This window comes from Prinia subflava, chromosome 25 (assembly GCF_021018805.1).
Source record: "Prinia subflava isolate CZ2003 ecotype Zambia chromosome 25, Cam_Psub_1.2, whole genome shotgun sequence".
Classification (NCBI taxonomy): Eukaryota; Metazoa; Chordata; class Aves; order Passeriformes; family Cisticolidae; genus Prinia; species Prinia subflava.
In genome coordinates this window covers 5,971,191-5,998,561 of record NC_086271.1, presented here as the reverse complement: position 1 = coordinate 5,998,561, position 27,371 = coordinate 5,971,191, and the positions used below count along the sequence as shown (strand labels likewise).

The window sequence follows — 27,371 nt, the reverse complement described above, 5'->3', positions numbered from 1 at the left end:
ACTGTTTTCGCTTGTGTGTTTAATTTCAAACTATGATCACAGTTGATATATTATGTGTAGAATTAAGCTTTTAATTTAGATGCAATGTATCACTAATAGGACTCCTTTGTCTAGATATCCATAGCAGAGTGCTCAGTAATGTGGTTTGTCAAGTTTGCTTTATTGGATGATATTTTCCTCAGTCACATGTAATAGCTGTTATTTGTTAGAACTCTAAAGAAATACACAGTTGTGTGTAATTAAGGTTCTACTGAGTACCAAAAAGTAAGTTGCTGTTTTGTTGTTTTTTGGGGTTTTTTTAATAAATTCATTGAGATGAAATAACATACTTTTATGTGATTAATCCTGAGAGGAGTTACTTTTACAGGGTGATTCTCCTAACGGTTCAGGTGATGGGAAAGGAGTGAAGTCCCTGGTAAATAAAATGACGGTTGCTTTGAAGACAAAATCTGTGAATGTGAAAGAGAAAGTTATCAGTTTTATTGAAAATACATCTACTCCAGTGGACAGGTGTGTCATTTATATCTCACTGTGCATTACCTGGGAGAAGTGACTTCCTGTTTCATGTGGCTGAGAGAGAAGACTGGGCAAATTAGGAAAAAGTGATCTTCCATATTCAGTTTTTTGATTTTCTGCCCGAGCCCTCCTCACAATTTTATCGTGACCCAGGGAGCCTACTGTGCTCCTTAGTATTTATTGCAGGGCCAGTGTGGGTTCCTATTGCCTTGAATGTTAATCTAGTATTTGTCATTTAACTTCACTTCTTATAATGTGTAATTTTTGTGTTCATTCTAAAAGTGAACAATGATTTCAGTTCCTCCCCATCCTGACTCTAATGAAATAATGACAGCGGCATTCTGAATAAGTTTTTTTGGTTGGTTGGGTTTGGTTTGGTTTCTTTCACTGCTGCATCTTGCCAAATTGAGTTTATCTCTTTTAAAGATCTTGCTTTTTTTCAAGTCCTTTTGTAAAGCTTTTCAAACTCAGAATCCACCCTGTTTGGTTTTTGTGTCTTCAGGTACAGCAAGGAATGAGAATGTACAAGTAGATTGCAGAACACTTTCAAATTTGGAAGTCATCATTCCAAATACTTGTTTTAACTAAATACAGGAATAGCAGCTTTCATCTGTCACAGCTTTAAATGAAACTCTTGCTGTAGTACTTTAAATTCCAGTCTTTGGATTGGTATGTTGAATACCGGGACACTGGTATTCAGGAATCTCAGAGACCTAGCATTTGCTTGATAGCAGCATTTAAAATATCAAATGGAGAGAAGTTTTTAATAGTCTTATACCTCAGATCATTCCTTCTTGTTGTGCTGGAAAATGTTTTTCTAAATTATTATTATTACTTTTATTTCACAATTAGTGGAAAAAATTCTTCAATAGCGTTTGATAGTAGCTTTTATTGTGTGAAGAAATAAACCGAATGAACGTGGAGATTTAAAGTGGAAGAGAGTAGATGTAGCTTAGCTATTAGGATGAAATTCTTGACAGTGAGGGTGGTGAGGTGCTGGCACAGGTTGCCCTGGCTGTGGCTGCCCCATACCTGGCAATGCTCGAGTGGCAGAGTGCTCTGGTGTGAGGTGTCCCTGTGCAGGGCAGGGTGTGGAACATGACGGGCTTTGGGCTCCCTTCCACCCCCAGCCATGCTGTGAAATCAAGTAATGCTTACATGTAAGCCAGGAGTAGCATAGGAAATGCATCTTTTTGTAGATTTTTTTGCAAATATTTTTCTACCTTGTGTCCAGCTTTCACGAAGCCTTGGTTTTATTTACAAGCATCCTCCTTGAAGAAGATACATTGCCAATGTAGAGAATTTCAGCTATTTATCTAGGTTTTTCCTTTACATTTTTTTAATTCTTTTGTTCTGTCCTCTGCCCCAATGTACTGTAGAATACCTTTCAATATTTCCTGGCCAGACAGAGCAAGCATGGAGCGGTAAGCTTGATAATTAAGCAGTCTGACTAAAACCACCTTTCTTGTATTTAGCATGGCATCACAATGTTTGTAAGCATTGGTTACACTGACAAGATTGCTTGAGTATTTTGGTATTAATTTAATTTTTTGAATTATATTTAAACTATTGCTTTTTACAAGCACTGGTCAAGAGACTAAAGGAAGAAAAAGAATGTATTGGCAGTGCTTTCTTCTCATAGTTTCTGCTTTGTTATTTCTGTTGTCTCCTTACTATTGCTTTTTATGAATTTTTTTTAATCTGTCATTTTCTATATACATTTTATTAATAACCTGTACTAGTAGAAGACACCAGAAGCAATTGCTGAACAAATTACGGCTTTAGGTTTTAACAAGAGAGACTATAAATATGAAAAGTAAACTTCTCATAAAAAATCATCAGTACTTAGATATGACAGGGAACCCATATGGAAATTCTGTCTGGAAGTCTCAAATCTTTATGCTTCTTATCACATAATGATAGAACACACTGAAAGAAACAGACATGCTCATTACTGGGAAAAGAAATATTATAAGTAAATATGCTTTGCAATTTACCTCATCTTGTTCACATAACTACTGCATTTCATGCAAATGTGGAGGCCCTTCACATTTGCCTCACATACAGTGTCTTATAATTATTTCAGAAATAAAAAACTGTCAATTGAGTTTTTATAAAATTCCTTGTGATAATTGAAGAGCAGCTCATGCATAATTGCTTTGGAACTTTGGCTATACTTTGAGTTCTGTAGCTTTTGACTGTCTTACACTGCAATGTATGAAGATTAATGCTGGATGAATTATTGAAAATTTTAAAAGTGGGTTTTCAAGGATTTTTGACTAATTTTTCGTTCAAGTAGTTTGCACATAATTTGAGCTGGGATTCACCCAAAAGCATCACAGAAAGGTGAGGTTTGTGTGAGCAAAATCACTAGTAGTGCTAACCAGTATTCTGTAAAAGAACAATGGGAATGGCCCCATAGCACACAGTACGTTTTGTTAATTTAGAAATACTAAAGATCATGGGGATTGTACCCCACATTTTGTTGACCTGTTTCTAGACTATAGTAAGAAAGTGTTAAAATACCAAATTAAATATAAGGTGACTTCCCAATGGCTCAGAGATGCATGAATCTGTATTTGTAACCAAGAAGTCTTGAGAGGTTTTACTTTGGTTATTTTGCTTATTCCTTTCCCTCCTATTGCACGCCTTCTTTCATTGGGTAGGTGCAATAATAAATTAGCTCACACTGTATGTCCCTAGAGTATTTTCTTAAAATTACAGTTCTTTAAAACCTAGAATGGCATTTTTTCTGTATCCATTCAGCTAGGTCTACTTTGTGTTTTATCAGGAGGATGTTCCCTTTGGCAGGTTTGCCACCAAAGGACATTGCATTCAATTTGTAACCATGTAATGATGGCCTTCCATGTAAACGGGTTAAAAGGAATCAATTTCTGGATTCAGATGTTACCAGGCTTTTATAAAGTAGCTTTTTACTCTCTTATTACTCTCTGGTCCTGACTAACTTCACTTGATAACATCAGTGAGATCTGCTCTTAGATTGTGGGTATAATTCAATTTGACATTGATTAAATGTGCTGCTTCTTACTCAATTGGTTATGCATTACTAAAACATATTTACAGAAGCCTCCATATGGAAGCACTGCCCTCTTGAATTGTCAGTGTCATTGATGCTTATTGTCTTTAACACTAATGAGCATGTTATTGTATGTTTATTTTTGTGCCATTGTAGACCACATTTCTGTTTGGTTGGTTTTTTAGCTTTTCCTTATTTTGTTTATATTAGTAAATTTTACCCATAGAAAATGTTTTCTTTTCTAACTTTCAATTCTACCTTCAGATATCCATAAGTAGTAACATTAATTTACCTGTTACTAAACCTGTTCCCTGTCCAGCTTGGTTCTACAGTAGCATTTAAACTGGAGTTGTGCATGTACTTAAAACAGGGACCAAGGCCTAGAGTTGGTAGGAAACATAAACAGTGTGGGGAAGGAGGTTATTGAACTAGAGGAAAGGGAAAGGCAAGGTTTTTGGTCTTGTTTTGAGTTCTTTAAAACTGCTAAGCGTTCTCACTTCTAAAGGCTAAAATTATGAACTGTTTGGGTTTTTCACAAATTGCCTGTATTGTTGCTTTCTGAACTTACGTGTTTTTTCTCATATTTTGTCATATTTTTCAAGGGGCAAGAACTTTTAATTCAGCTGTGACCATGTAATCACAACATTCTTCACATTAAGACTCAGTTGTTGTGTTTGTGTCATTTGATATGATCTGTAGAAACAATTTGAATGTGATTTTTGACATCAATATCACAATGGTGCTGGGATTGTAGCAGTAGGAATTGTTTGAGCAAATATTTCAAGATTTGACTCAAGCTGGGAGAAATAACCAGGAAGTCAGGGCTTAGACTACAGTGGATGGTTTGTAATAACCCCACTGTGTAATTCTTAAGGCATTTTGTTATCTTTTGAGGAATTAACCAGAAAAATCTAACTGCCAGACATGCCCTGACTGTCCAGATATGTTTTAGTTTCATGCTAGAAACTTAGCATGTTGTCAGTTTTCAGGTCTCTAATGTATGCTGCCATTTGAGAAGCTGAGCAGAAGTTGGGGGGTGTTTAAAACAAAACAGCATTTCTTTTTACTTTCTTTATTCCAACAGTCAGCCTCACAAAGCAACTGAGCTGTGTGCTTTCACTAACCAAGTTGCTCGATGGGTCACTCCCGCTTTCCTTGCAGGCAGCTTCATGACAGTCTCTTGTCCTTGTGTGTCACACAGCTGTGTTTACATTTTGCTAGTATGTCACTGTGGAGCTCAGCCCATCAGTTTGAAAGTTACTGTTCTTCTCCTGTCCCCTGCCCTCTCCCAACAGACATGTCAGCAGCAGTGACAGAGTGGGAAAACCCTACCGTGGTGTGAAGCCAGTATTCAGCATCGGAGATGAGGAAGAATATGATACTGGTACAGTAGATTTTCCTCTTACTTAGATTATCTTATTTAGACAAAATTATTAAGTTGGACAAAATCAAAGAGTGTCTCTTAACTCTTTGTCTTGCAGTATGATACTTGTCTATTATTGTTGTTCATGTGTGTTATGGTGATGTCTAGGACCAGCCCTCTTCAAATATATTGCAGCAGATTAAATAAAAAATAATTTGTGATAGGCACCAAACAGCCAACAGGAAGAAATTGAAATAAGCAGATATAGTGGATCTTTTGTCTCACTCGTTATTTCTGTGGTAAAGATCTTTTTCTACACTGATCTTGTACATGGAAACTGGCAATTGTGCCTTTATTACTCACAACAGTAAGCAAAATGTAAAAAACCTAGTTTGGCTGATGTATCTCAGGTTAAATGTCTAGTGTTGTCAGTTAGTGTAATGACCTGAATTTCTGAAATATAGTTGGAGCTAGACTTTAAATGGCTGATGTGTGCACACCTCTCCAGTGTTTCAGACTCTGCTTTTCAGCACTGAATCTATTACTAATGAATTCATCTCTTGATATGCATGCAGATTGCTGTAGAAAAAAAAGTACAATTTTTATTGAATTTTTTTTTATCTAGTTGAAATTCTACAGGCAAAACTGGAGCACCACACATTTCAAAAAGGTTTGTTTGGAGGTTTTTTGAGAGCAGTTCTAACATTGGAATGGTGCAGCCCTACTGCTGCCCTGGTTTTGCTCTGGTAGTTTTAGCCCACTCCCAGTCATCATCTCACAAATAACTCTTCTGTGCCAAAAGGCATATTTGGCTTCCGTGGAGAAACAAGTAACTAGTCTGAGAATCTTTGACATGCAAAAGAAACAATTCAGGAAGATAAATGAGAGTCACAGACTTAAATAACATGGATGACAAACACTTGAACATTATTTGCAATAAAAATTTTGAAGGAGCAAAGTGAAATTATCAGGTGGAAGCTTTAATGCTAACAAGATTTTTCTCCAAATGCCATGTAATTAGTTGCACAGTTCTTTGAGCATCCATAATAGTGTCTGGCAAAGTCTGTGTAGTTTCAGAAAAGCAGATTGTCTAGAACACGTTTTCAGTAATGGTTGTTTGTGGAGTTGTATTTAATACTTGCTTTTAAAAGCACTATTACACTTGGTAAGTAAGCAGAATCAGAGCAATTTGAGTAAGCAAAGCCAACAGATATGAAATGAAATATATATAATTTTGATACAGAAGAATGAAAATGTGAATCTGTTTGTGTATAATTGGTTTTGTGAAGTTGTAGTGTTTGGTTTTTTTCTGTAGTAAGTAATTGCAGTCAGCTGTAATTACTGCAGCCTGCTCTAGGTATATCTGCCTGAGCAGGGGGGTTGGGCCAGGTGACCTCCAGAGATCCCTTCTGTCCTCAGCCATTCTGTGACATGAGGGTGGATTATTGTTCCATTTGCTTCAATTCCATAATGTATTTTTCAGTGAAAATGCTTTCCAAAGTGTGTTTCAAATTCTGAATTGCATTGAAGTAAATAGTTTAACAAGTGCAGGGAACTGACTTTGAAAAAGGCTCTTTAAAGAGCTGTCCTGAGTTATTTCTGGGAGTAATTTGTATGGAGTTAATACAGTTGATTTTATTAGATAACTAGATTGCCTAAATTCTTCTAATGTAGCACCAAAATTACTATGTAAACATAATCACCATCTTTAGACATCAAAACAGTATTTGGCAACTAAGTAATAACACATGCAGGAGTTTTGAGTGTTTCACAGAGGTCTTTGCTGAAAATATGGGGTTGGAATATGTTCTCAAATGTCCTGAAAAATGAATGTGAAGCCAAAGACAAGAATTTTTGCTAATGATCCAAGGTTATTTGAGATAGCAAGGACAGACTGAGTCTTTTGCTAATCTGATGACTAGGTAATAAAATGGCACATGAAATTCAGTATGAATTTAATGCAAGAAAGTCATTTAAAAAAAATCCAACCACTTCTGCTTTCAGATCTGGTTGTGGTAGATGTTTTTGGCTTACTTATAATAAGTAAGCAGTCCTTAGGTGTCAGAAAAGCAAATCAAATGTTCAGAAATCCATGATTCACCCACACATTAAATATCGTGTGTTTTCTGCCTGTGATGTGAGAAACAATGTTTGAACAGGAGAAGGTTCAGAGAGGAGTAAGAAGGGTGAGGAACGATGTGATATTACTTTCACAAGAGGCACAGCTGAATGTTAGAAGTTTTGTTATGTGAAAGAGGCATTTTTAGGGAGGAAAAGTGATCCACAAAAATAATGTCTGGCCATGAAAGGGATCAACAGGTGTTCATTTCTCCTTGTAAAAGAAACTAGAAGCCACAAGAAGAGACTCTCTTGGACTGTAGTTGGCTTGGTTTTGGTACTCCTTGCCAAAAGATATTGGTGCTTTAAATGCAAAGGGTTTATATGGCTTCAAGGAAAGTCTGGACAAGTCCATATGAAAGAAATCCATGAAACTTTATTGAATGGAGAAATCAGATCAGCCTAAGATATCCCCTGACCTAAAAGTACTTGTTTGTTGAGAGAAAATTAAGAGAGAAATACCAGATATGCCTTTTTCTTTCTTCCCTCTCAATAATTCTGGATGGTTAGGTACACATGCTTTGAACTAGTGTAGCTACAGGGGGTTCAAGTGAATCAAAAAGTTGGCTGATGGATGTGAAAATACTTCTTTTTTTTTTTAACATTTTTACCTCCTTCTTTCAAAACAGACGAAATTGATAGCTCCTCAATGTCGGACGATGATCGAAAAGAGGTCGTCAACATCCAAACGTGGATAAATAAACCTGATGTGAAGTACAACTTTCCATGTAATGAAGTAAAAGAAAATGGACATATGTTTCCCAGGTACTAAAATTAATCCTAAGTTCAATGAAAACATCCATCTTGATATACATTCAAAAAAATGTTTTGGTCGCTTAATTTATCCTTTATGTTAAACTAGGAAATTAAAGTATGAAACAACCTAGAACAAAGTATTACTGTATTTGCATTCTTGTATTTGCAGTGTTATAGAATAGTAATTGTGCATAAAACCTGGTGTAAAGTTTTGCTTTGAAGAACAAGATAGTAAGAAAAATTGAAGGGGAGAGAGGAGCTGGAGGTACTTTCCATGCTCTGTGCACAAGTAATGCTGGGGGTGATACCATCCTTGTTTTCAGAAATGGCCATGCTATAGTCCTCAAGGAAAATCTCAAGTATTTTATAGAGCTTTCTTAATTAGGTAATATGAAAGTATTAAAACTGTTTTTTAGATTTAGTAGCTGTATTATATAGCTCTCTCCATGTAGTTTAACTTTCTAAATAGCTGATATTTAATTTGTTAACAAAAGTAATTTGTGTTTTTCTTTTCCTTCAAGTCATCTCCTAGTAACAGCAACTCACATGTACTGTTTGAGGGAGATTCCATCACGAAAGGGACTGGCTTACATACAGTCTCGACAGGCACTCAACTCTGTAGTCAAAATCACATCCAAGAAGAAACACCCAGAACTGATCACCTTTAAGTATGGAAATAGCAATACTTCAGGCATAGAAGTCCTGGCAGTTGAAAGGTAAGCAGAGGTAATGATATCCAGGATACTGTACACTGGAGATCAGGGGTGTGCTGTAATTCCCAGAATTGAGTCCAAAATAATAGGTTTTATTTAGGAATACATAATTCAGATATGACCTAGGAAAAAAGATTTGCCAGCAAAATGATAAGTGCTAGTGAGGCCCAGAAGAGAGGAACTGCAACTACTGCAGCTACAGTTGTTGGGGATGGGATGTGTGTGTGTGTTTTCTTTTTGTAATAGGTCTTAAATAAAAATAAAGTGGACAGTTCTCTGCAGCAAAACTATGGATTTGGGAAGAGTGGGATTTAAGAGTATGGTCATTCTTCTGTGGAACTGTATTTTTTTGACATCTGACTCTCATTCTCTGCACATTGTGCTAGGAGTCCAGAGGCCTGAACTCAAAACCATGATTCCCTGAAACCTGATTCCTGGAAGTTACATATTGCAGTGCTCAGTATTTGCGTGCTTAAGAGGGGGAAGGGGTCAGATGGAGCAGTGTCTCAGGCTTTTTCCCACTGGTGTATCCTGCCCTTTCTTGGCACTGTTCTAAGAAGGTTGCTGATCCCAGCTGGGGTTTTCTCATCCTCCTCCTTGGAGAGAACTGTGTGTAGTGGGTGCTCTGTTTTCACAAGAGAGGGGAGATGAGTTTCCTACCTAACTGGGAATGTTCTGTGCCTGTTGGCTGCTTAGGTTTGTAGTGGATCAACAAAGAGAAATTAAAGTTTTGCAGAAAATCTTTACTGCTTGTTGAATTACTTCATCACCTCACTGTGGACCGCAGCAGATTGATCTAGAGCTATCTGTAGGAATTAAAAAAACAAAAACCACAAAAAACAAAATACCACAAACCAAAAACCAAGCAAAGACTGCTGTGCTTCAGTCAGACAGTGCTGTCTGTAGAGATCTTGAATCCCATTGTGAATTTTTCTTGCCAAGATGGCCAGGGAAGTACTCCTCAACAGTTCTAAGTTCACAAAGTTTCATAGCATTGTATAATCAGGAATTAAACGTTATTTTCTTAGTATTTTTCCATTTTAATGTATTCCCCTCTTCACTTCCTCCTAGAGAGAGGAAGAATGAAAAGAATTATGGAATTTATACTCAAAAATTTTATAGTGAATTAATGATGGCTTTTTCTATTTTTTTGAAGGTATTTGATTCCAAATGCAGGTGATGCTACCAAAGCCATAAAACAACAGATCATGAAAGTATTGGATGCCTTGGAGAGTTAATAACTAAAGACTTTGTAGAGACCAGTTTATAAAGAAGAAGCAGCCAAGATACTGTATGTGGACTCAAGCTGACTGTTTCCCAACTGAATACTAACTTAAGAGTTTTCGGTTCGCTGGTGGGAGTGCCTGAGTAGCAGGCTTAAGATAGGGTAAATTATTATCCATTTCTGAACAGGATTTTTGTTTAGTATTTTTTAATTATAATTTGTTTTGTTTTGTTTTGGAGAAGTGTTTATTATAAAGGTCAGTTTGTTTCATTTTAATGCAGCGTTAATGGGAGTGATCTGTATCTTTGCAAGAGCAGATGCAGCTGGGTTCACATTGTGTTCAAGCAGTGAAGGACTGTGAGATACAGAGAAGCAGTTGAAAACACATTGGTTTTTAAACTATTATCCCTTGCAAATAAAATGTCTCCATTGCCTACAGTCTAGAAATTTGATTTTGCCTACCAGGTAGTATCAGAGGCTAATTAAAAATTTAGGGTTTTGAGCACAGCAGATACAAATCTTAAAAACATTCTTTTCACATTAAAAACGGTTAAGCCCAGTTTGGGCTGCAGATAAATGGAAAAAATACAAGCAATTTGTAAAATTAAGGGTTTTTTAAAGTCTTACCAGCTACTAGGCTAAATAACTGGAATTCGTGGTGAGGATTATTTTTAAATACTGAAATTAACTGTAGTTTTTTCTACAGGGTTGTGATTTTTTTAAATTATGCAGAATTTTACATTTCATAGGTTGAGGGTGTTTCCCTTGTAAAGATGAGTGTGTGCATTGAAATGCATGTTTCATGATAGAATATGACAGTTGAAAACAAGTTACCTTGCTCCTCAGAAACAAAATGTCTGAGAAACGTAGATGTTTAAAACCCTTCAGTTCAGCACAAAAGTGAGTACACACTGACCAAAGGTGTGTTCAGCAAGAAGATGAATGCACACAAAACCAGGGAAGAAATTCCAGTGCTAAATGTAAATGTAAATACCTGTGATAAATGTATTCTTAACCAGTTGCCTTCATTGATCCAAGCATTTGTTTCTATTATTTTGAGTAAGAACTTCTATATTAGTAAATATTTGGGAGATGGCAACTGTATGATTGTTCATCATAAGCTTTCCATTTGTTCAAGAATGGTTCTGTTGTTCAAAGCTCAGTACAGAAATGTTCTTATGGACAAGGCAGAGCATCTTTGTAGACTGATGGGAAATCACCAAAAACTGAAATAAAGATAATGGGGATTAGCTTTGCTGCATGAAATCTTCTGAGTACTTGAATCAAAGTCTATGATTTGGTACTTCATCAGAAGGTAAAATAAGTTAAACTGACCTTTATAAAAAACATTTATTCTAAGTTATTTTACTAGGAATCAAGCTAGGGCACCTTAATTCTGGAACTAATAACTTTTTTTTTTCTTACTATCTGAGTAAACACCAATAGAACTTGAACTGTTGAAAATATTTGCATGAAATTGCACCTGGGCCAATGCTCATGTATTTATAGTTTTGCCCAGCAGCTGTTGTATTACATTTTCCTCTTCCTAATCCCTTCTGAAAATATCCTCAAGAGTCTCTGACTCTGTGCCTACTTCAGCAACAAGACTTTTTCATGTAAAGATGTTTGTGCTACTGTTTATAAACTACAGTTGTAAATAAACCAGTACAATTTGAACATAACTTGTTCTGTCAGAAGGCATTTAGTTGCATACTGTGTAAATTCTCTGAATCAATTAAAAGTTTTTCCTAAAGGTGTTTTGTAAATGGAAGTGAATTTGATCTTTGGAGTGGAAGAAGCTGATTATGGATCATAGGGAGCTACCACCAGTGACCTCTTAGCATAAGTATTTCAGAATTTAAGTTAATTTCATTAAGGACTCCTGGGTGAGCATTCACAGAAAGGTCAAAGTGAATTAAGAAATAATCAAGTTATAGAAAAGGTTTCTGCAATAAATTCCAGACTTCTCAGCATCATATTTTTATTATGAAAGTGTTGACAGAATGATACAACATATTTCTCCTAGTCAGGAGGGGGAAAAGTGAATGACAGTCATTTAACAGGTGTGTTTGAGTATTAAATGTGGAACGTGGCTAATGTGTGTGCTTCACTATGAGGATAGCAAATACAGCAGGCCTTGGAGATCTACAGCAAGCAAAGCAACAGGAAGTCAGTTCTTAAAGCCCTTCTCTGTAGAAAATATAATGCAAGCCATTTCAAGGCTAATTATTTGTAAATTTTAAGGCAATGTACAAGTTATCAACAGACCTCTCATCTTAAAAAGCTCAGCCCAAACTATGAATAATTTCAAGTTTTGGTGTGTCTCTACCTACAGTCTAAGGGCCATTTTTGCCTTAGTGTACATACCCATAGTTACTATTTTTGTTATAATACTTGTATTACTAAGCAGAAATTCTAATTATAGTGCTGCAGTGACATTTTTTGAAAAGGAAAATCAAAAAGGTTGGTATGGTACTTCCTGTCCATTTTAGCTTCAAGGATTTTTTTAAAAATTATTTGCTAGAGATGTGTTGGCTCTTGTTTTATTCTGCATGCACCCCTGTCTATATTGTTGAATATAAGGTGACAGTTGTTATGATGCAGGAGTGATAGAAATGAGATCTGGAGTAGGAAAAAATCTTGGAGTAAACTTCCCTGCTAAATGAAAGCTCTTACCTTTGTGTCACAGTGAGAGTTGGTGCTTCACTCATCTGTGCTTCACTCATCTCACAAATTAATTTAGGTTCTGATTTGTATGAGAATTTGTAAAGAACTTTACATGTATTACCCACCAAAAATGCTGTTGATTGCAAAGCTGCAGTTTTTAAAGTTGCCTTTTCCTGTTTGCCCCAACACATGGGTCTCACCTGTGATTGTATCTTTTCCTTCCAGCTACATGTCAGCTGTAGTTTCAAAATGTCAAATACTGTCAAATAACCTTTTTCAGTGTAGGCATAGTCTACTGAATGTGTGAAAAGTTTCCCTTTAGGGAAGGAAAAGGGTGGTACTATGTTGTTCTGCTGGGTATACTTAGTGCTTTCAGATACTTTTGTTTGGAAACTTGAAAAATACACTTTATCTCTCTGACCCATGGGAAGCTGGATTTTTGGGTTTGCCTTGCACCTTGAAGGGATGATACAACTTAAATTTTTATTCTTTTTCTTATTTGGGAAGAAGTTGGGAGACAGCTGTTCTTTGCACCTGGAGCCCTGCAAAGTGTGATGGTTGGGGAAAAAAATTAAAAATTATATGCTCTTTCTACCACTATGGACATGTATAAAAAGGAGGGAGGCCTGCTGAGGGCTGCTGCGTTGTCTGTCCTGCCATCCTTTGGCTTGGTCAGATTGGGATGAGTGGTTTCCTTTACTGCCCCAGGGACAGGTTGAACAATTCTCTGGTTGAAGGAAGGTTTGTAATTGTTGCACACAGTCATGGTTGTGTATTTTACAGTGGTTATGCACTTCCCATCCTTTATCTCTCTGCGTGCTTCCTGAAAGGGAAGGTGTGTAAGGGATTGATCACCCTGGGTCACCCATTTTATCTTTCCCCATTCTGCTGTTATGTGCTTTCGGCTTACAGATATAATCTTGTGTGAGAATATTGCTACACAACATAACTCTACAATTCTATAAACATGCTTCTAAAAAGCCCAAGGCTGGGAAATATGTACGTGAGACAGCAATGTTTTGTGCTGAGTAAAGAGGAGCCCTTGGTGTTTAAGGCCAAGGAAGAGCAGCATGGTACTCGGTGTGTTGGTTTCACAGAATTGGCAGTGTGGGACAGGACTTCTGGAGCTCATCTAGTCCAAGTTCCCTGCCAAGGCAGGGTCACCTAGAGCAGGTGACACAGGAACTTGTCCAGGTGAGTTTGGAATGTCTCCAGAAGGGGAGACTTCACTTTCACTGTTCAGTGCTCTGCCACCCTCAGTGTGAGGAAGTTCCTCCTCATGTTGAGGTGAAACTTTGTGTTTTAGTTTGTGGCCATTGCTGCTTGTCCTGTCACTGGGCACCACTGAAATTAGTCTGGCACCACACTCTTGACAAATGCCTGTGAGATGTTTATATGCACTTACCAGATCTCCTCTCACCTGTCCCTTCTCTGGACTGAACAGGCCCAGCTCACACAGACTCCTCATACGAGAGATGCTCCAGACCCCAAATCATCTTTGTAGCCTCCACTGCACCCTCTCTAATAGCTCCTTGTCTCTCTGGTACCGAGGAGCCCAGGACTGGACACTGCTCCACTTCTGTGGAGGTGTTCGAACCTTGGGAGATGCTGTTCTTGTAAAGAAGGACGGGGATGTCCCAGGTGAACGAGTTACCAGTAAGGTTACAGGTGCCTTGGGATGAGCCCTTGGCACACTTAAGGCTGCCAGGGGTTGTTGCGCAGGGCGGGCCGGAGCGGCTCTGGGCCCGGCCGGAGCGGCTCTGGGCCCGGCCGGAGCGGCTCTGGGCCCGGCCGGAGCGGCTGTGGGCCCGGCCGGAGCGGCTGTGGGCCCGGCCGGAGCGGCTGTGGGCCCGGCCGGAGCGGCTGTGGGCCCGGCCGGAGCGGCTGTGGGCACGGCCGGAGCGGCTGTGGGCACGGCCGGAGCTGTGGGGGCTCCGCTGTTGCTGCAGGGCGGGCAGGCCGGGGGTGCCTCATCGCTGCCCTTCGCCGCTCGGAGCGGGGCGCGGGGCGGGCCGAGGGCGGCGCTGGGTGAGCGGGGCCGGGCGAGTCCCGGCAGCCCGCGCGGCCCGGGCGGTGCCGGGAATGCGGGCGGCCGCCGGAGCCATGGCCTGTGAGTGGGAGCCCTTCCCGTCCCTCTCCTGCCCCTCCCGGCCGGGAGAGGATCCACGGGGAGCTGTGCCGGCTGCCCCGCGCCTCCCCGGAGTGCCCGGCCCCGGGGAGAGCGGGAGAGGCCTCGGTGCTGGGCGCTGGCACGGCCTGGGAGCGGCGCAGGGAGAAGGGAGCGGCGCTGGCGCTGGGCTGGGCTCGGACCGGGATACAGCGCTCGCCCTGCAGGGCTCAGCTCCGCCAGAAATGCGAACAAACCGGGCGTGCTTCGCTCCAGGGCTTTAAAAAAAAAACCAAAAAAAAAGCATGTTTTGTGATATAGTGCTACGAATGTGAAGCATTGTTTTACTCCGATGCGCTTTTACCTGGTTGTGGCCTGCGTTGCGTTAGGCTTATCCTGAGAATTGCTTTTGAAGAAGTTTTTGAGGCAGGTGGTCAAGGCTGGGAGCAGAGATCCCTACGGCAGTGCTGCACATTTCTCTGCATTTCTGTGGCTTCCATATCTGAGTGTTTGTGAACGAAACTGTGGTACAATTTTAAATACATGTGTTCTGTTGTGGCTGAGCTTCAGTTTCGCACCTTATCAAACACCAAACCTGAGGCATAGAATATTATATTCGTATATAGGAAAATAATATTAATTACCTTACTTACATTTCCTTATGTTTTAAACATCATGGGGTTTTTTCCTAGTGCCTTTCTTTTCTTTCTTCTTTTTTTTTTTTTTTTTTTTTCCTTTTTTTTTTTTTTTTTTCCTTTTATACTGAAATGTAAATCTAAGTGGCCAACTCCTCTGAACTAAAACACACTCCACAAATACTGGGAAGTTTTTGTCAGATCCTTAGTACGATTATCTCGGTGGATCTGGATCTATGGTTACACCTGTTCAGAATACCAGATAAGCTTTGTTTGCTCAGTGGAGCCAACAGTAAAAGTCTCTCACATGAGGAATGGCAAAGGGAACAGTTAATCATTTGCTTAACCTCTAGAAATCAGATGCTCAGCTACTGAAGTGAGAATTAAGTAGGAAAAATGTTGTATCTCAACTGCTCCTGACCCAGTCTCATTTTCACTTGAATCAACTTTTCCAGGTTCCCTGACCACTGGGACTGTGTTACTTCCAGCTTTGTCATTTTCTTATTGTGATATTTGACTGTATGATGGGGGAGTTTTTCAAACAGGAGAAGTGCTATGAAACTGGGATACTTTTTTTTATGAAGCCAGAGAAGGTTGGTTGGTTGGTGTTTGTTTTAAAGGAAACTATTCTACCTGCTCAGGGTGTGTTTCCCTACAACCTAGGGTACTCAGAGGTTAATGGAAGGAAGTCCAAGGGGTGTGCACAAGACCTGGCTGCTTGGAGAGCCTGCAAATGTATATCCTGCTTTGTGGGAGTAGAAGCTGTTGATAACACTTGCAACTTGGCCAGAAACCAGTTTGCTAAGGAAAGATGTTAACCTTTCTGATTTTTATAGCCATTTCCCAGACTAGGTGTGAATTGAGGGATAAAAGCAAACACTTCCTTTATTTGGTGCTTTTGGGATTATCCAGTCCTTTGGTGTGGTAGTGACATTTCAGGTGACCTGTGCAACAAGAAGAGGCTCCCACAGTGGGCAGCAGCCTGGGAAGGAGGGGCTGGAGGACCTGTTCTCTCCCTTTCTGTAGCATGGCCCTTCCCCTGGAACATGCACTGGGTGCTGCTGGCACAGGGGCTCTGTGATCTTTGCAGGGTGCTGGCCATGCATGGCTCCCTGGCAATCCTGGGTTTCAGTGCTCCCCCTGTGTTAAGACACATAGGCTGCAGAATGACTTGGTAGTGGTCTGTGCATATGTTTATATATAAACTCATCTGTTTTCTTCAATGCTCCTTACTGAATTCAAATTTTGAAGAGTTTCCTTGGGGACTTCTGATGAATATTTTTTTTTTCTGCCATCAGCCTTCCGCCTTGCTCTTATCCAGCTGCATGTATCTGCTGTTAAATCAGATAATCTCCAACGAGCCTGTGGCCTGGTGAGAGAAGCATCAGCTAAAGGAGCAAAACTTGTGGCTCTACCTGTGAGTAAAGATTAGGCCTTATGCTTCAAACCTCTTTGTAATGTTATTAATGCAGTATATATTCCTCTTCCTCCCTGGACAGCTTAGATGCTGTATGAAGGTTCAAAATAAAACTGAAAAATCACAGGGGTTGTATCTGGCAGCACACTAAGAGGTGAGGAATGAAAAGGGAAACAAAAAACAAGTTGATAAGATTCTGGTCAAGTTTTGATGGTTTAGATCCTAGGCAATGGTATCATGGATGTATTCTGAATTCAGGTAAGTGACGCTGTAGTTTGAATCTTTACTGAAGAAGTGTAGAAAAAGACAATTTTCAGCTAAGGAATGCTGACGTGAAGGTGAAAGATGGTACACAGTAACTCTCTTTGCTGTAAGCATTCCAGATACATGAGAAACAAAATAGACTTAAAACACGTTTCCAGCTGGTCATTTCTGGCTGAATTATGATTAAGACACATTTCTCTTGTGACTTCCATGTGTAGAATCATAAATAGCCACTTAAAGTGGGCAATCACTTCTGGCTTATTTTTTGAACTTCAGCCATAATTACTTTCCTGCATTTTCACACAGGGTGGCCTTCCCAGTGCAGCTCTGAGCTTCTCTCCTCCCTTCATGGGTACTTGTGTTACTCCTGCACCCTGCAGTGTCTGACACAGGAGTGCAAAGTTCGTCTGGGTGAACTTTATGTCTCAGTTCTACACACAGAATGTTTTCTGTCCTGCTGTCACGGGGGAAGAGTTGAGCAACCTTCCCAGCACCCTGTGCTAACGTGGTTCTTGTGCTGCAGACGTGACCATTCAGTGTTCTCCCTGCATAGAGAATACCTGTTGTTTACTGGTTTCACCATGTGTACAAACACTGAATTTTCCAGACTTATTTAGCTGAGATACTCCCTTTGCCAACCATGATTTATGCTTTTAGAATACAAGGTGTCAAACATGGGCAAGGCATTTCACAGACTTTTGGGAGATATACATTTTGCATTAATGTTAGGGTATGGGCATGAAATATTGTCCTCCCTCTGTTTTGTTTATTTAGGGGTTCATTGTTTGCTTTAATAACTTTATATAGAGAAAAATAACTCACACTGCATATGTGAAGATGGAGGCAGCTGGTTTTGCTTTCAATTCTTGGAAGTTCAGCCCAGATTTCAAAAGCCTGGGAAGCTCATTTTGACAGCCTGCAGACCTCCCTTCTTGCTTCTTCCATCCACAGATTGTGCTGTGGGTGAGCTGGTACCTGCTGGCCTAGTGCCTTTCCAGCTTGGGTTCATTCATGCCCGTTCAGTAGAACCTACCTCAGTTGTTAAGGACTTTGCTTGAGCAGATAAAGCAGGAATGTTCTTTGTGCTAGTCACAGCTAGATTTTTTTTCTCCCTTTTTCTTTGCGGTGGTGGGGGTGTGTTTGTCACTCCTGATGGGCAAAGGGAACAATGGAGGTGTCTGGGCTGGGAGTTTCTTTCTCATGAAGAGAAGTTGCTGCCACAGTTTGATAGCCTGAGCCTCCAGCTGTCCGCCTTCAGGGGACAAAGAAGTGTTGGGTGAGGTGTCTCACATCCTCACAGAGCTGGCAAGTGCAAGGCAGAGTGGAAGTTCCTCATATCTTGGCATCTCAAACACCACTAGCCCGCCTATCTTAGGAATCTAAACTGCTCTGTTGATCTGACACTGTAAAGATTACATGCCTGGTTCTGAGGGATGGCAAATCTTTAACCAGGGCCTAAGGTGGAGGACACTGTTCAGTTGTGAGGAAATCATGTTTAAAGGATTGTGTTAGCAAAGCAATAAGTAATTTTGAGAAATGCATGCTTTTGCAGATATCCTTTTAAAAATTAAGAAATCATGGGCTGTGGATGAGCATGAGCATTTCACAGTTTTGAGAGGATCTATTGAGATGTAACTTGTCAAATGAGCTGTGTGGAACTTGGCTCCTCCTTCTGATGTGAACATCCCCTGTGCTCTTGCTAAGCCCAGAGCAGTGAATGTGCTAGCCTTGCAGCTGGCATGGTAGTGTTAGCTCGTGTTCTGTTTGGTGTGCACTCCACAAACACACCTCTTGTATTTTCAACAGTTGTTCAAGTCTCTCTGGCCTTCCTGGCATTTTCTGGTTTGCTTACTGAGCTCCTATAAACTAAACTCTTGTAACTAAAGGTTGTTTCAGAACATGGTTAGAGAGGAGTTTGGAAAGTTAGGTACATCTCATAGTGGTGTTACTGGATTTCAGCCTTTTTTTCCCCATCTAATTCCAGGAATGCTTTAATTCTCCATATGGAACCCAATACTTTAAGGAGTATGCAGAGAAGATCCCTGGGGAATCAACCCAAAAGCTGTCAGAAGTTGCAAAGGAGTGCAGCATATATCTCATTGGAGGTAGTTTACTCTTAGTGCCCATCTCACTGGGGGGAAATGGGCAGTGTCTGTTACTGCCATTGCATCCAAATTCCGTCAGTAATACAGAGGGGGAAATCTCTGCTCTCGCCTTTGCAAAGGATCCATTCCAGAAGAGGATGGTGGGAAGCTCTACAATACATGCACTGTCTTTGGGCCTGATGGTGCTCTGCTGGCAAAGCACAGGAAGGTAAGATGGCACAATATTGCCATGAAAAGTGTTCTTGGTAGTTACACAAACTATTTCATCTGTACTTAAAGGAGATATAAATTAGTAGAACCTTGCAATAATAGTAAGTTGTGTACCATCACCCATGAAATTTAACTGTTATTTGGGGCATGTAAACACCACTTGAAAAGATGGTCATAAATTTGTTCTGGATAAGGATGACAAAATAATAGAAGGTGTAATTGGTTTTCCCCAGTTGGCATGCTGGGAAAACCATGATAAAGAATAAAAACTGATCTAATTCAGATATCTCTGTACCCTGGCCCAAGTCTAAAACACAGTGCCACTTGAGTGGGATCAGACTTTCCCTCAGCTTCCTGATGGATTTAGTCCTTCTGTTACAATAAATACTGTTCTTTACATACTTTGTGCTATACATGTGATTAGTGCAGACATGCAGAGTCCAAGTTAAGCTGTCACTGCTGTTTGTGGTAGATGTTTGCCTGCTGTCATCTTCACCTCAACACTGCTTTGTGTCTTCTGGGAAAGTGCCTCCCATTTGTAACCCCAGAGTCAGTTTCTCTTCATGGGACTGTTCTGTTCATTCTTATCCCCAGTTTCTGTTCATGGGACTGTGCAAACAGGGATCACTCCATGAGTGAACAACAGCTTATTTCTTTCAAGGGTAAGCCAAAAAGATAATGCAGGGTTACTTGGAACAAATAAGGTGCAAAATCCCTCGGTGGTGCAGGGATTCATTTATTTGTTTGCTGCTTCTACATTAGCATCACTTACTAGATCACCTTGAGCAGTTCTGTGTTACCTTCCACCTCTCCCAGCACAGCAGTCTGCAAGCACAAGAGCTGCTTGTAGAATGACTGCAGGTTTGTGCTAAGTATGAACAAAAAATAAAATAAAACCAGCTCTGCTGTTAGGAACAACACCTTCCTTTGCAAGGGAGGGATAAAGGCTGCTGCAGGCCCCCAGAGGCATCTGCATAGCTGAAGTCATGAGAATTTAATGGCTTGGTGAAGGGATTTTCTTGAGAAATTCTACAGGAATGAGACTCAAATGTTAGAAAAAACTCATTAGGTCAAGACATCTAGCTGCTTTGCATGTATTTACAACTTTAGACATGTATATTTCTGTAAGGAAGGGAACACTAAGTCATCTTCGGGGGATCTAACAATCTTAAGCAATTTTTACTTTAAATCTTTACAAAAGAGTAGTCTGGATAACAGTAGAAAAGACATGCCTGAAGAGGCTCAAATACCAAGCAGAGAAATAGCTAGTAGTTGTTACTAATCATAGTGTAATTTCAGGTTCATTTGTTTGACATTAATGTTCCTGGGAAGATACAGTTCAAAGAGTCTGAAACACTGAGTCCAGGGAATAGTTTCTCCATGTTTGACACGCGTGAGTATAAGAGAAGCCCTCTCTTTAAGGAGCTCTACTGCAGTAACACTACAGTCACTCTGGAGTTCTCTTCCCCCTCCTCATTCCCAGCAGTGGATTTTTAGACTGTCAGATTGGGCATTTGATAACCATGGCAAATATAGTTGAAGTTTCTTTCAAGTGTTTGGGTCACTTCTGAACCTTTTAAAAAGGCACTGTGGTTGCACAAGGACAGAGGAGCAGAAAGGGTTGAAACATATGTCTCCCCCCTTAACTTAATTAAAGAATGATCCTGTTGATTTGTTAGAGAAGTGACTGTATTTTTATAGCAGTTAGAGCTTGAAAATTGTTCTTATAAAACAAGGCGTAGAAAGAAAATATGTAACAGCCAACACTGGTACACTGCTTCATGTGAGGATGATATCATAATGGAGACAATTAACTAAATCAGGAATCTCATTCCAGCCTTCTTGAACCAATCGAGATGGTTGAACAACCACCTCAGATAAAAAAGCAAAAATACCTACTCCTCCCCACCCCATATTGCTCAGAAACTGGCACAGTCTGTTTACTGAGCTCTCCAAAGAGTCTTGCCTGCCACAGTCACTTTCTCCTCCTTGCAATGTGCATGCTCTCAGAAAGTACACAATAGTATTTTTACTCCATGAAAAGCAGGGAGTGTTTCCTTTTATTGAAAAGAAAATAGTTGAAAAAATTGCAGCCAAATGAGAGAGGAATATGTTACACAAGGACCTGATACAACATGACTGTGTGGAAATGGCTGTTTTTAAGGGGTAGATAAGACTGCTTCTCACAGTCTTTGTAATCATGAAGCATGAATTCTCCCCCACAATAGCCAATGCTTGTTGGACACACGTTTGAATATAGCTCCTCCTGTTGCTGTGAGCCATGTAAAATAACAGTTGGCAGGATGGCTACAGGGAGTTTGTTGTTTTGTGTACTTGTGCTAGTGATGTGACTGCTGTCTCTTGTGTTTTGAGAACAGCATACTGCAAAGTGGGCCTGGGCATCTGCTATGATATGAGGTTTGCTGAGATGGCTCAAATCTACGGCCAGAAAGGTGAGGCTGGGTCACCTAGGGGAGCATGAGCAGCCCTAAGGCCAGGGCCAGGCAGGGCTGGGCTGGTTCTGGGTGGTACACACTGGGTGATCCCTGTGATCAGGCGTTCTTATCCCTGCCCAGTAACACAAAATGCCCCCAGTGACTCTACTCAGATGAGCGACTCCTCTCAGGGTTTAAAGTAACCATCCCTTCCTGATGCACATGTGCTGGTGGAGTGATGGAGATGGGGGTATCCCACAACAGCTCTTGGCTGGTGTGACCTGGTACACGTGGACTGGCTCTGTTGGGTTCCACTTTGGGCAGAGGCTGGGAAGTATGGAAAGAAACCGCACCTTGGGTTGCAGTGTGAAGGGCCACTCTAGAGCAAACCATCTTCTTCTTAATGATGCTGGGGTTCTGTTTGTGTCTTAACAAAGGCTGCCAGCTGCTGATATATCCTGGGGCTTTTAACATGACAACAGGACCAGCTCATTGGGAACTGTTACAAAGAGGAAGGTAAGATCACAGTTGCAGCTTATCCTCCTGTTCTAGAGCAGTTTTGGTGCATGGAACGGAACTTCTGTGTTGCAAATGACACTTGTGCCATTGCAGCTGTACCACCCCTCAAGCCTTGCATGGGACACCAAAATGATTTTACTGCCAAGGAGAAAAGCAGCCTCTACTCCTGCCTGCCCGTTATGCCCTTTCAATGACCCTTTCCCCTGGCTTTATAAGCACCCTTCACACACAAATTCTACAGAGGAGAGCCAGTAACCATTTGGGAAGTGCTCTACTCACTAGTAGAAATAGACTCTGAGATTCCTGAATGCAGTATTATTTATTAATTTGGTCAGCTTCAATCAATTTTGCTACATACTGAATGACCCTGAGAATTACATGAAATATCATGTAGGTTCTAACTCTAGAGCCAGGTGCTAGAGACTTCTGTTTCCAGGCTCTTCTTTCTCTGACCTTTGTATCATTCAGTTTGGGCTAGTCATTTAGAGGATATATATAGCTTGTCCTTCAGAGTGGATTCTTTCTCTTCTGCTTAATTAAATGGTATTATAAAAAACAATTCTTCTCACTTTTCCCCCCCCTTCCTTCATTTTCCTGTCAACACAGAGCTGTTGATAATCAACTCTACGTAGCTACTGTATCTCCTGCTAGAGATGAAAAAGCATCCTATGTTGCCTGGGGACACAGCACTGTAGTAAATCCTTGGTGAGTTCAATAAAATAAAACACACCACCCTTTTTTGGTTAAAAAATGTATTTTAGTTGGCAGTCACACTTCAGTCCTACTTTTCCATATACTGTTAAAAGTGCATATTCTTGGTAAAAAGCACATGAGACTTGATCCTACATTCTCAAGATCGTCATTTGAAACAGCCAAACTAAAAAACAAGAAGTGAACTAGCACTAGTTTGAGTATGTATTCATTTTGGTAGTAAAGATGTTACTTAGTACTGGTATTTAGCCTTAGTTGAACTGCTGACCTTGTCACCTTGTCCCTGAAGTTCAGTCCATTGTATGCCATGCATATGGTAATTCTCTGTGCAGAAGCAAACCATCTTAAACAGCTTACACAGAACGATCTCGTTTCCTCAAAGAACAACACTGCTTTGACATAAGAAAGAACAAGAAGAAAGTCTTCAGCTAGAGAAGAGAGATTCTGACTTGAGCAGAAGTCACGCAGGTGCACAGGAGATAAAAGTGACCAAATCTTCAGGCAGTTCTTTTTCCTTCAGATAAATCTACTGATAGTTCTCTTCCAGTTGTTTCCAGAGTAAGAAAAACTTTGTCTGTCTTGAGCTTTTAACTTTATGTGATGAAAGCAGTGACAGAACACCTGGGGGAGACATGGTCATATTCAGTAGTTCATGCAGAGTAAAAGCACACTATTAAAACCCAGTAGGATCTTCCAAGGTGAAAGTGTTCATCTTTGCCAGTGTGGTTGTTCCTTTCCCCCTGAGGTGTGTTGCATGCTCATAGGCAGTGATTCTCAGAGTGGCTCTTAGCACAATTCCTGATCTTTGAAGGACACTTACATTAAGTTTGTATATATCACATGTAAAAAGTGCCATCTATAAAGCCTGGAAGCCATTTCTATCATGCCAGTTATGGATTATGATGCTATTTTTAGGACAGCCCTGTCATTACAGCTGTAGGCATCAATGGTGAGAACTCCTTTTTGTACAAATTGCAGCAACTGGGCTGATGCCTTGAGACCAGTGTGTTAATCCTGTGAACAAATGTGCTTGATTTTGCAGGGGTGAAGTCATAGCCAAAGCTGGGGCTGAGGAAACAGTTGTATACACAGATATAGGTAAGGGAAGAATTGTTTTGGTTCTTTCCCCACTTTTTTTCTGGAGTACAGGTCATGGCACTAAGGAGAGACAGTTTTTTACGTCTGTGGCCTTACACATGCAGCTGCAGATGCTGCAGCATTCCTCTGCCTTGACCACACTTTGCTGGGTTAAAGCAAGCAGCAGCAGCACTTGCCTATACTGTTCTCTATATAATACCCTATAGCTGTGCCCTTCTAGATCACTTCCTTAGGAAGAAGGTGCCACATCAGGATAAAGCAAAGCTGAGGCTTCCTTCAGCCCTGGCTGCTCTCCTGCAGTGCCCGACCACCCCATTCTCCATCAAAGCTGCTATTTTCCCTGTCTTACCTCAGAGCAAGTCAGGACCTTTCTTTTTTGGCTGCTGTTCTCTTAATTCTTTTCTTCTCCCCCACAGATCTAAAGAAACTTGCAGAAATACGTGAACAAATTCCTATTTTAAGCCAGAAGCGCTGTGATCTCTATGGTGTAGAGATGAAAAAGTGAAGCTGGGTGAAGAGGGAAGGTTCAGCTGTCACAATGGCTGTTGCCTCCATCTTTGGAAGGATTTCCACAATTTACTGCCCAATGTGCCAGTTAAGAAACCACCACATAACAAAAAACTTGGTGCAATTCTAATATGATTGAAATAGAACTTTTGTATCTCCTCTCATACTTAAGTATTTCATAGTATTTTACAGCTAGGATAAAGATGGAGATGAAATCAGTTCAACACAGTGATTAACTTTGATTTTTATGCATCATAATGTTTTAGTTGCCTTCTGAGGGCTGTTTTGTAGAACACAGAAATGGAGATCTTGTTCTCTAAAACTCTCTCTCAAGTCAGCTTTGGTATTATGAATTTTTCAGTGAATTGTCAGAAAATCTCAAAGCATGATTCTTACTCTGTCCTTTTCAGATGTACATGACTTAACCTAAGTCCTTGAATGCCCTACTTCTAACTTGGGAAGCTTAAAATTTAACACACTTAGCAAAACAGGCCAAATACTGCTCTGCATTACTCAGAACACTGCGAGAAGCTGCCAGACAGAGCTGCTCCTGTAGAAGAATCTGTACCAGGTTTTGGTTCTTATGTTTTGTCTGGATGTGTGTATTAAATTCTCCTCACGGCAAGTGCTGTTCATTGCTGAAGGGACACGGGTTACTGTGTTACAGTTCACAGCTGCCACACCTTTGCTCAATTCTGCTTCCTTCACAGAATGTGCGAGTGGTGCCTGGAAAAGGCTGAGGGGCGTCGGGTTGGAAACGCTGTTGCACCGAGTCCTTGTGGCCACGGTCTCCCAGAACAGTGCTCAGTGTTTGAATGCATCACTGCTACCATGGGCAGCGCCCATCCCCTGCGGAGAAACATTCCTTATTGCTGGACACAAACTGATTGGGAAAGGTGCCTTTCAAACACTGAAAACCAGCCAAGCATGTTGCACCTCTGGTTTGGGTTTTTTTTTTTTGAAGGAAGATGTCTTTTAATGTAAAAAAATTAAAATTTATGCTTTTTATTCCTTGGGCTGAAAACAAGAAGCAACTGATCAGCCTTCACTGCTAAGCTTTTAGTTTTCCTGCAGCATGAAACAGCTGTAAGGCCAAAAGAGATTTCAAAATACAAAAATGGAGGGAGAGAAAGTTTTATCTTGCTCTAGCTAACCACATTTCCCCCAAAACCATCTTACGTTTTATTCATGTTCAGCAATCCTCCTGTTCCCACAGCTTTTGGTTTGGTGGGGGTTTTTGTGGTTTTGTATTTTTTTTTAACATTTTGTCTTCTCTGCAATGAGCTTGGTGTATATTTTATAAAACAAGCCCTGACACACCCTTCCCTCAAAAGCAGATCCCACCATTCCCCTCAGTGGCATTCTGTATCAGCAGGTATTTTTGGTCTGTACTTTTCATTGCATTTTGGTGTACACGCTGCCCTGGAACTTCTAAGAAACAAGCCACAGAGCACAAGGTGAAATGAAGGTTTATTTGTTGAAAAATAAATATTAAAAATTTAACAATTTACCACTTGAGCCGAGTCTCCTGCATTAGATTAGTGCTTCCCACATACTCAACAACCCACATCCATTGCTGGGCTCCAACTTCTAACTCAACTATTTTAACTCTTTCCCTCCCCTCCCTCTACTCATTCAACACACAGAAGTAAATGAATGCTACCTCTGGAGGATTAGAGTAATGCAGGACTCTCATGGGCTGACCACTTCAATCTGAGAAACGCAAAGTGCAGACTGCAACAGGTTCCAGAATCTGTGGTCTGAACTCTCCTCCCTGGAATCCCAAAGGGAGAGGATGGATGAAAATCTATTAGAAGCTCCTTTGGTGAACTCAGCTGAAGAGCTGACATGAGCTCAGTTCTTTTCAGTCTGTCAGGACAACTTCTAAGCACCTTGTTTTTAGTAGGGTATTTAGTAGGGGCTCCAGTGTGCTGCAGTCAGAAGTGATACAGATGAGACTCTGAATTTGTGAGGCTTTCACTGAAAAAAAGTGCACTGTCAGTTCTTAGCTGTAGCACTTGAAGCAGGCAATGCTCAAGCTTTGTGCTGGCAGCCAACAGGCGCTTCTTCATATCCATGTGACACACAGGCACCAGTATTCTGTAACATACAGAATATTACAGGGAACCAATCAGTAACAACCCTGAAACAGTTCCACAACTTCAGCCTGCAAGAACCTAAATTATTGTTAAAGAATTGGGCAGTGTTAGGATTGCTGGTTAAAGCTGCATCTAAGCTGCTCTTGATAGTTCCAGAGTAAGTTACAGTACAGCTCTTCAGTGTATGTTAGTTCCCTCTTCCCTTTCCATCCGCAGTTAGATCCTGGGAATTCAAGCACAGCTTAGACTCATGGAATATGCTGAGTTGGAAGGGGCCCATCAGGATCTGAGTCCAGCTCTTGGCCCTGTGCAGGACATCCCAAGAATGACAGTGTGTGCCTGAGAGCACTGTCCCTGTGAACAGCAGGGACCATACATGGTGAGGATGAAGTTGCTGGACAATTGTATGTAGAAGCAACTTCACAGAGTATCCCTCTAGGGATACACAGGCTTTATCCAAGTCTTCAGTACTAGATTCCTACATCATTTCAACTTTTTTTTTTTTAATAGCAATAATACTTGTTTCATTTCAAAGTTCACATGCACACCTGGCTTAAAATAAAACCTCAACTGTGTCAGCCATTTACAAAAGTCCCTTTCATCCCAGGGATGCACCTGTGTACACACATTAATAGGGTCTCAGCTACTCAGATTCCCAGCCTTCCTGGCTCCACTCCCTTTTCCCTGTAATCTTCAGCACTCAAGATCACACCTCTGAAGGTGACAGAAGCAAACAGAGATTGGATTTATTGATTCTATGTCTCCTCATTCTTTCTTAAAGGCTGAAGTGAGAGAAGATGACAAGGAGTCAGTCAAGTATCAGTTCTTCCTAGACTTAGAACATAAGCACCGAGCTCACCACTGCAGAG

General features: G+C 40.6%; 2 protein-coding genes across 4 annotated transcripts in view; both read left to right on the top strand.

Moving 5' to 3' along the window:
• Positions 1 to 11,494, top strand: part of LOC134562003 (TBC1 domain family member 23-like) — a 31,727-nt gene extending 20,233 nt beyond the window's left edge. The window contains exons 14-19 of one of the 2 annotated variants that reach the window (XM_063419422.1): positions 368 to 510; positions 1,896 to 1,940; positions 4,849 to 4,937; positions 7,664 to 7,799; positions 8,312 to 8,506; positions 9,660 to 11,494. In XM_063419422.1, the coding sequence (XP_063275492.1) occupies positions 368 to 510; positions 1,896 to 1,940; positions 4,849 to 4,937; positions 7,664 to 7,799; positions 8,312 to 8,506; positions 9,660 to 9,741 (690 nt within the window). In that variant the 3' untranslated portion in view covers positions 9,742 to 11,494. The remainder of the gene's footprint in view (positions 1 to 367; positions 511 to 1,895; positions 1,941 to 4,848; positions 4,938 to 7,663; positions 7,800 to 8,311; positions 8,507 to 9,659) is intronic. The other variant, XM_063419423.1, reaches the window with a different exon arrangement.
• Positions 11,495 to 14,012: 2,518 nt separating this feature from the next.
• Positions 14,013 to 25,913, top strand: LOC134562005 (omega-amidase NIT2-like). Of its 2 annotated transcripts, XM_063419425.1 has the most exons (10): positions 14,013 to 14,505; positions 16,436 to 16,554; positions 18,803 to 18,923; positions 19,043 to 19,131; positions 20,433 to 20,526; positions 21,512 to 21,586; positions 22,006 to 22,084; positions 22,694 to 22,792; positions 23,841 to 23,896; positions 24,313 to 25,913. In XM_063419425.1, the coding sequence occupies exons 1-10, from the start codon at positions 14,028 to 14,030 to the stop codon at positions 24,399 to 24,401; spliced, it is 1,299 nt and encodes a 432-aa protein (XP_063275495.1). In that variant the 5' UTR covers positions 14,013 to 14,027; the 3' UTR covers positions 24,402 to 25,913. The 2 variants fall into 2 exon arrangements, with proteins under 2 accessions (XP_063275495.1, XP_063275496.1); XM_063419426.1 differs by lacking the exons at positions 18,803 to 18,923; positions 19,043 to 19,131.
• Positions 25,914 to 27,371: the final 1,458 nt, after the last annotated feature.

Bases quoted from the DNA above. Each gene is read 5' to 3' on its own strand.
- LOC134562005 (XM_063419425.1), top strand. From the start codon at position 14,028: ATGTCCCAGGTGAACGAGTTACCAGTAAGGTTACAGGTGCCTTGGGAT. The intron at 14,506-16,435 runs GTGAGTGGGAGC...TTCTGCCATCAG, and splicing joins GGCCGCCGGAGCCATGGCCT to CCTTCCGCCTTGCTCTTATC. The intron at 22,793-23,840 runs GTGAGTTCAATA...TTGATTTTGCAG, and splicing joins AGCACTGTAGTAAATCCTTG to GGGTGAAGTCATAGCCAAAG.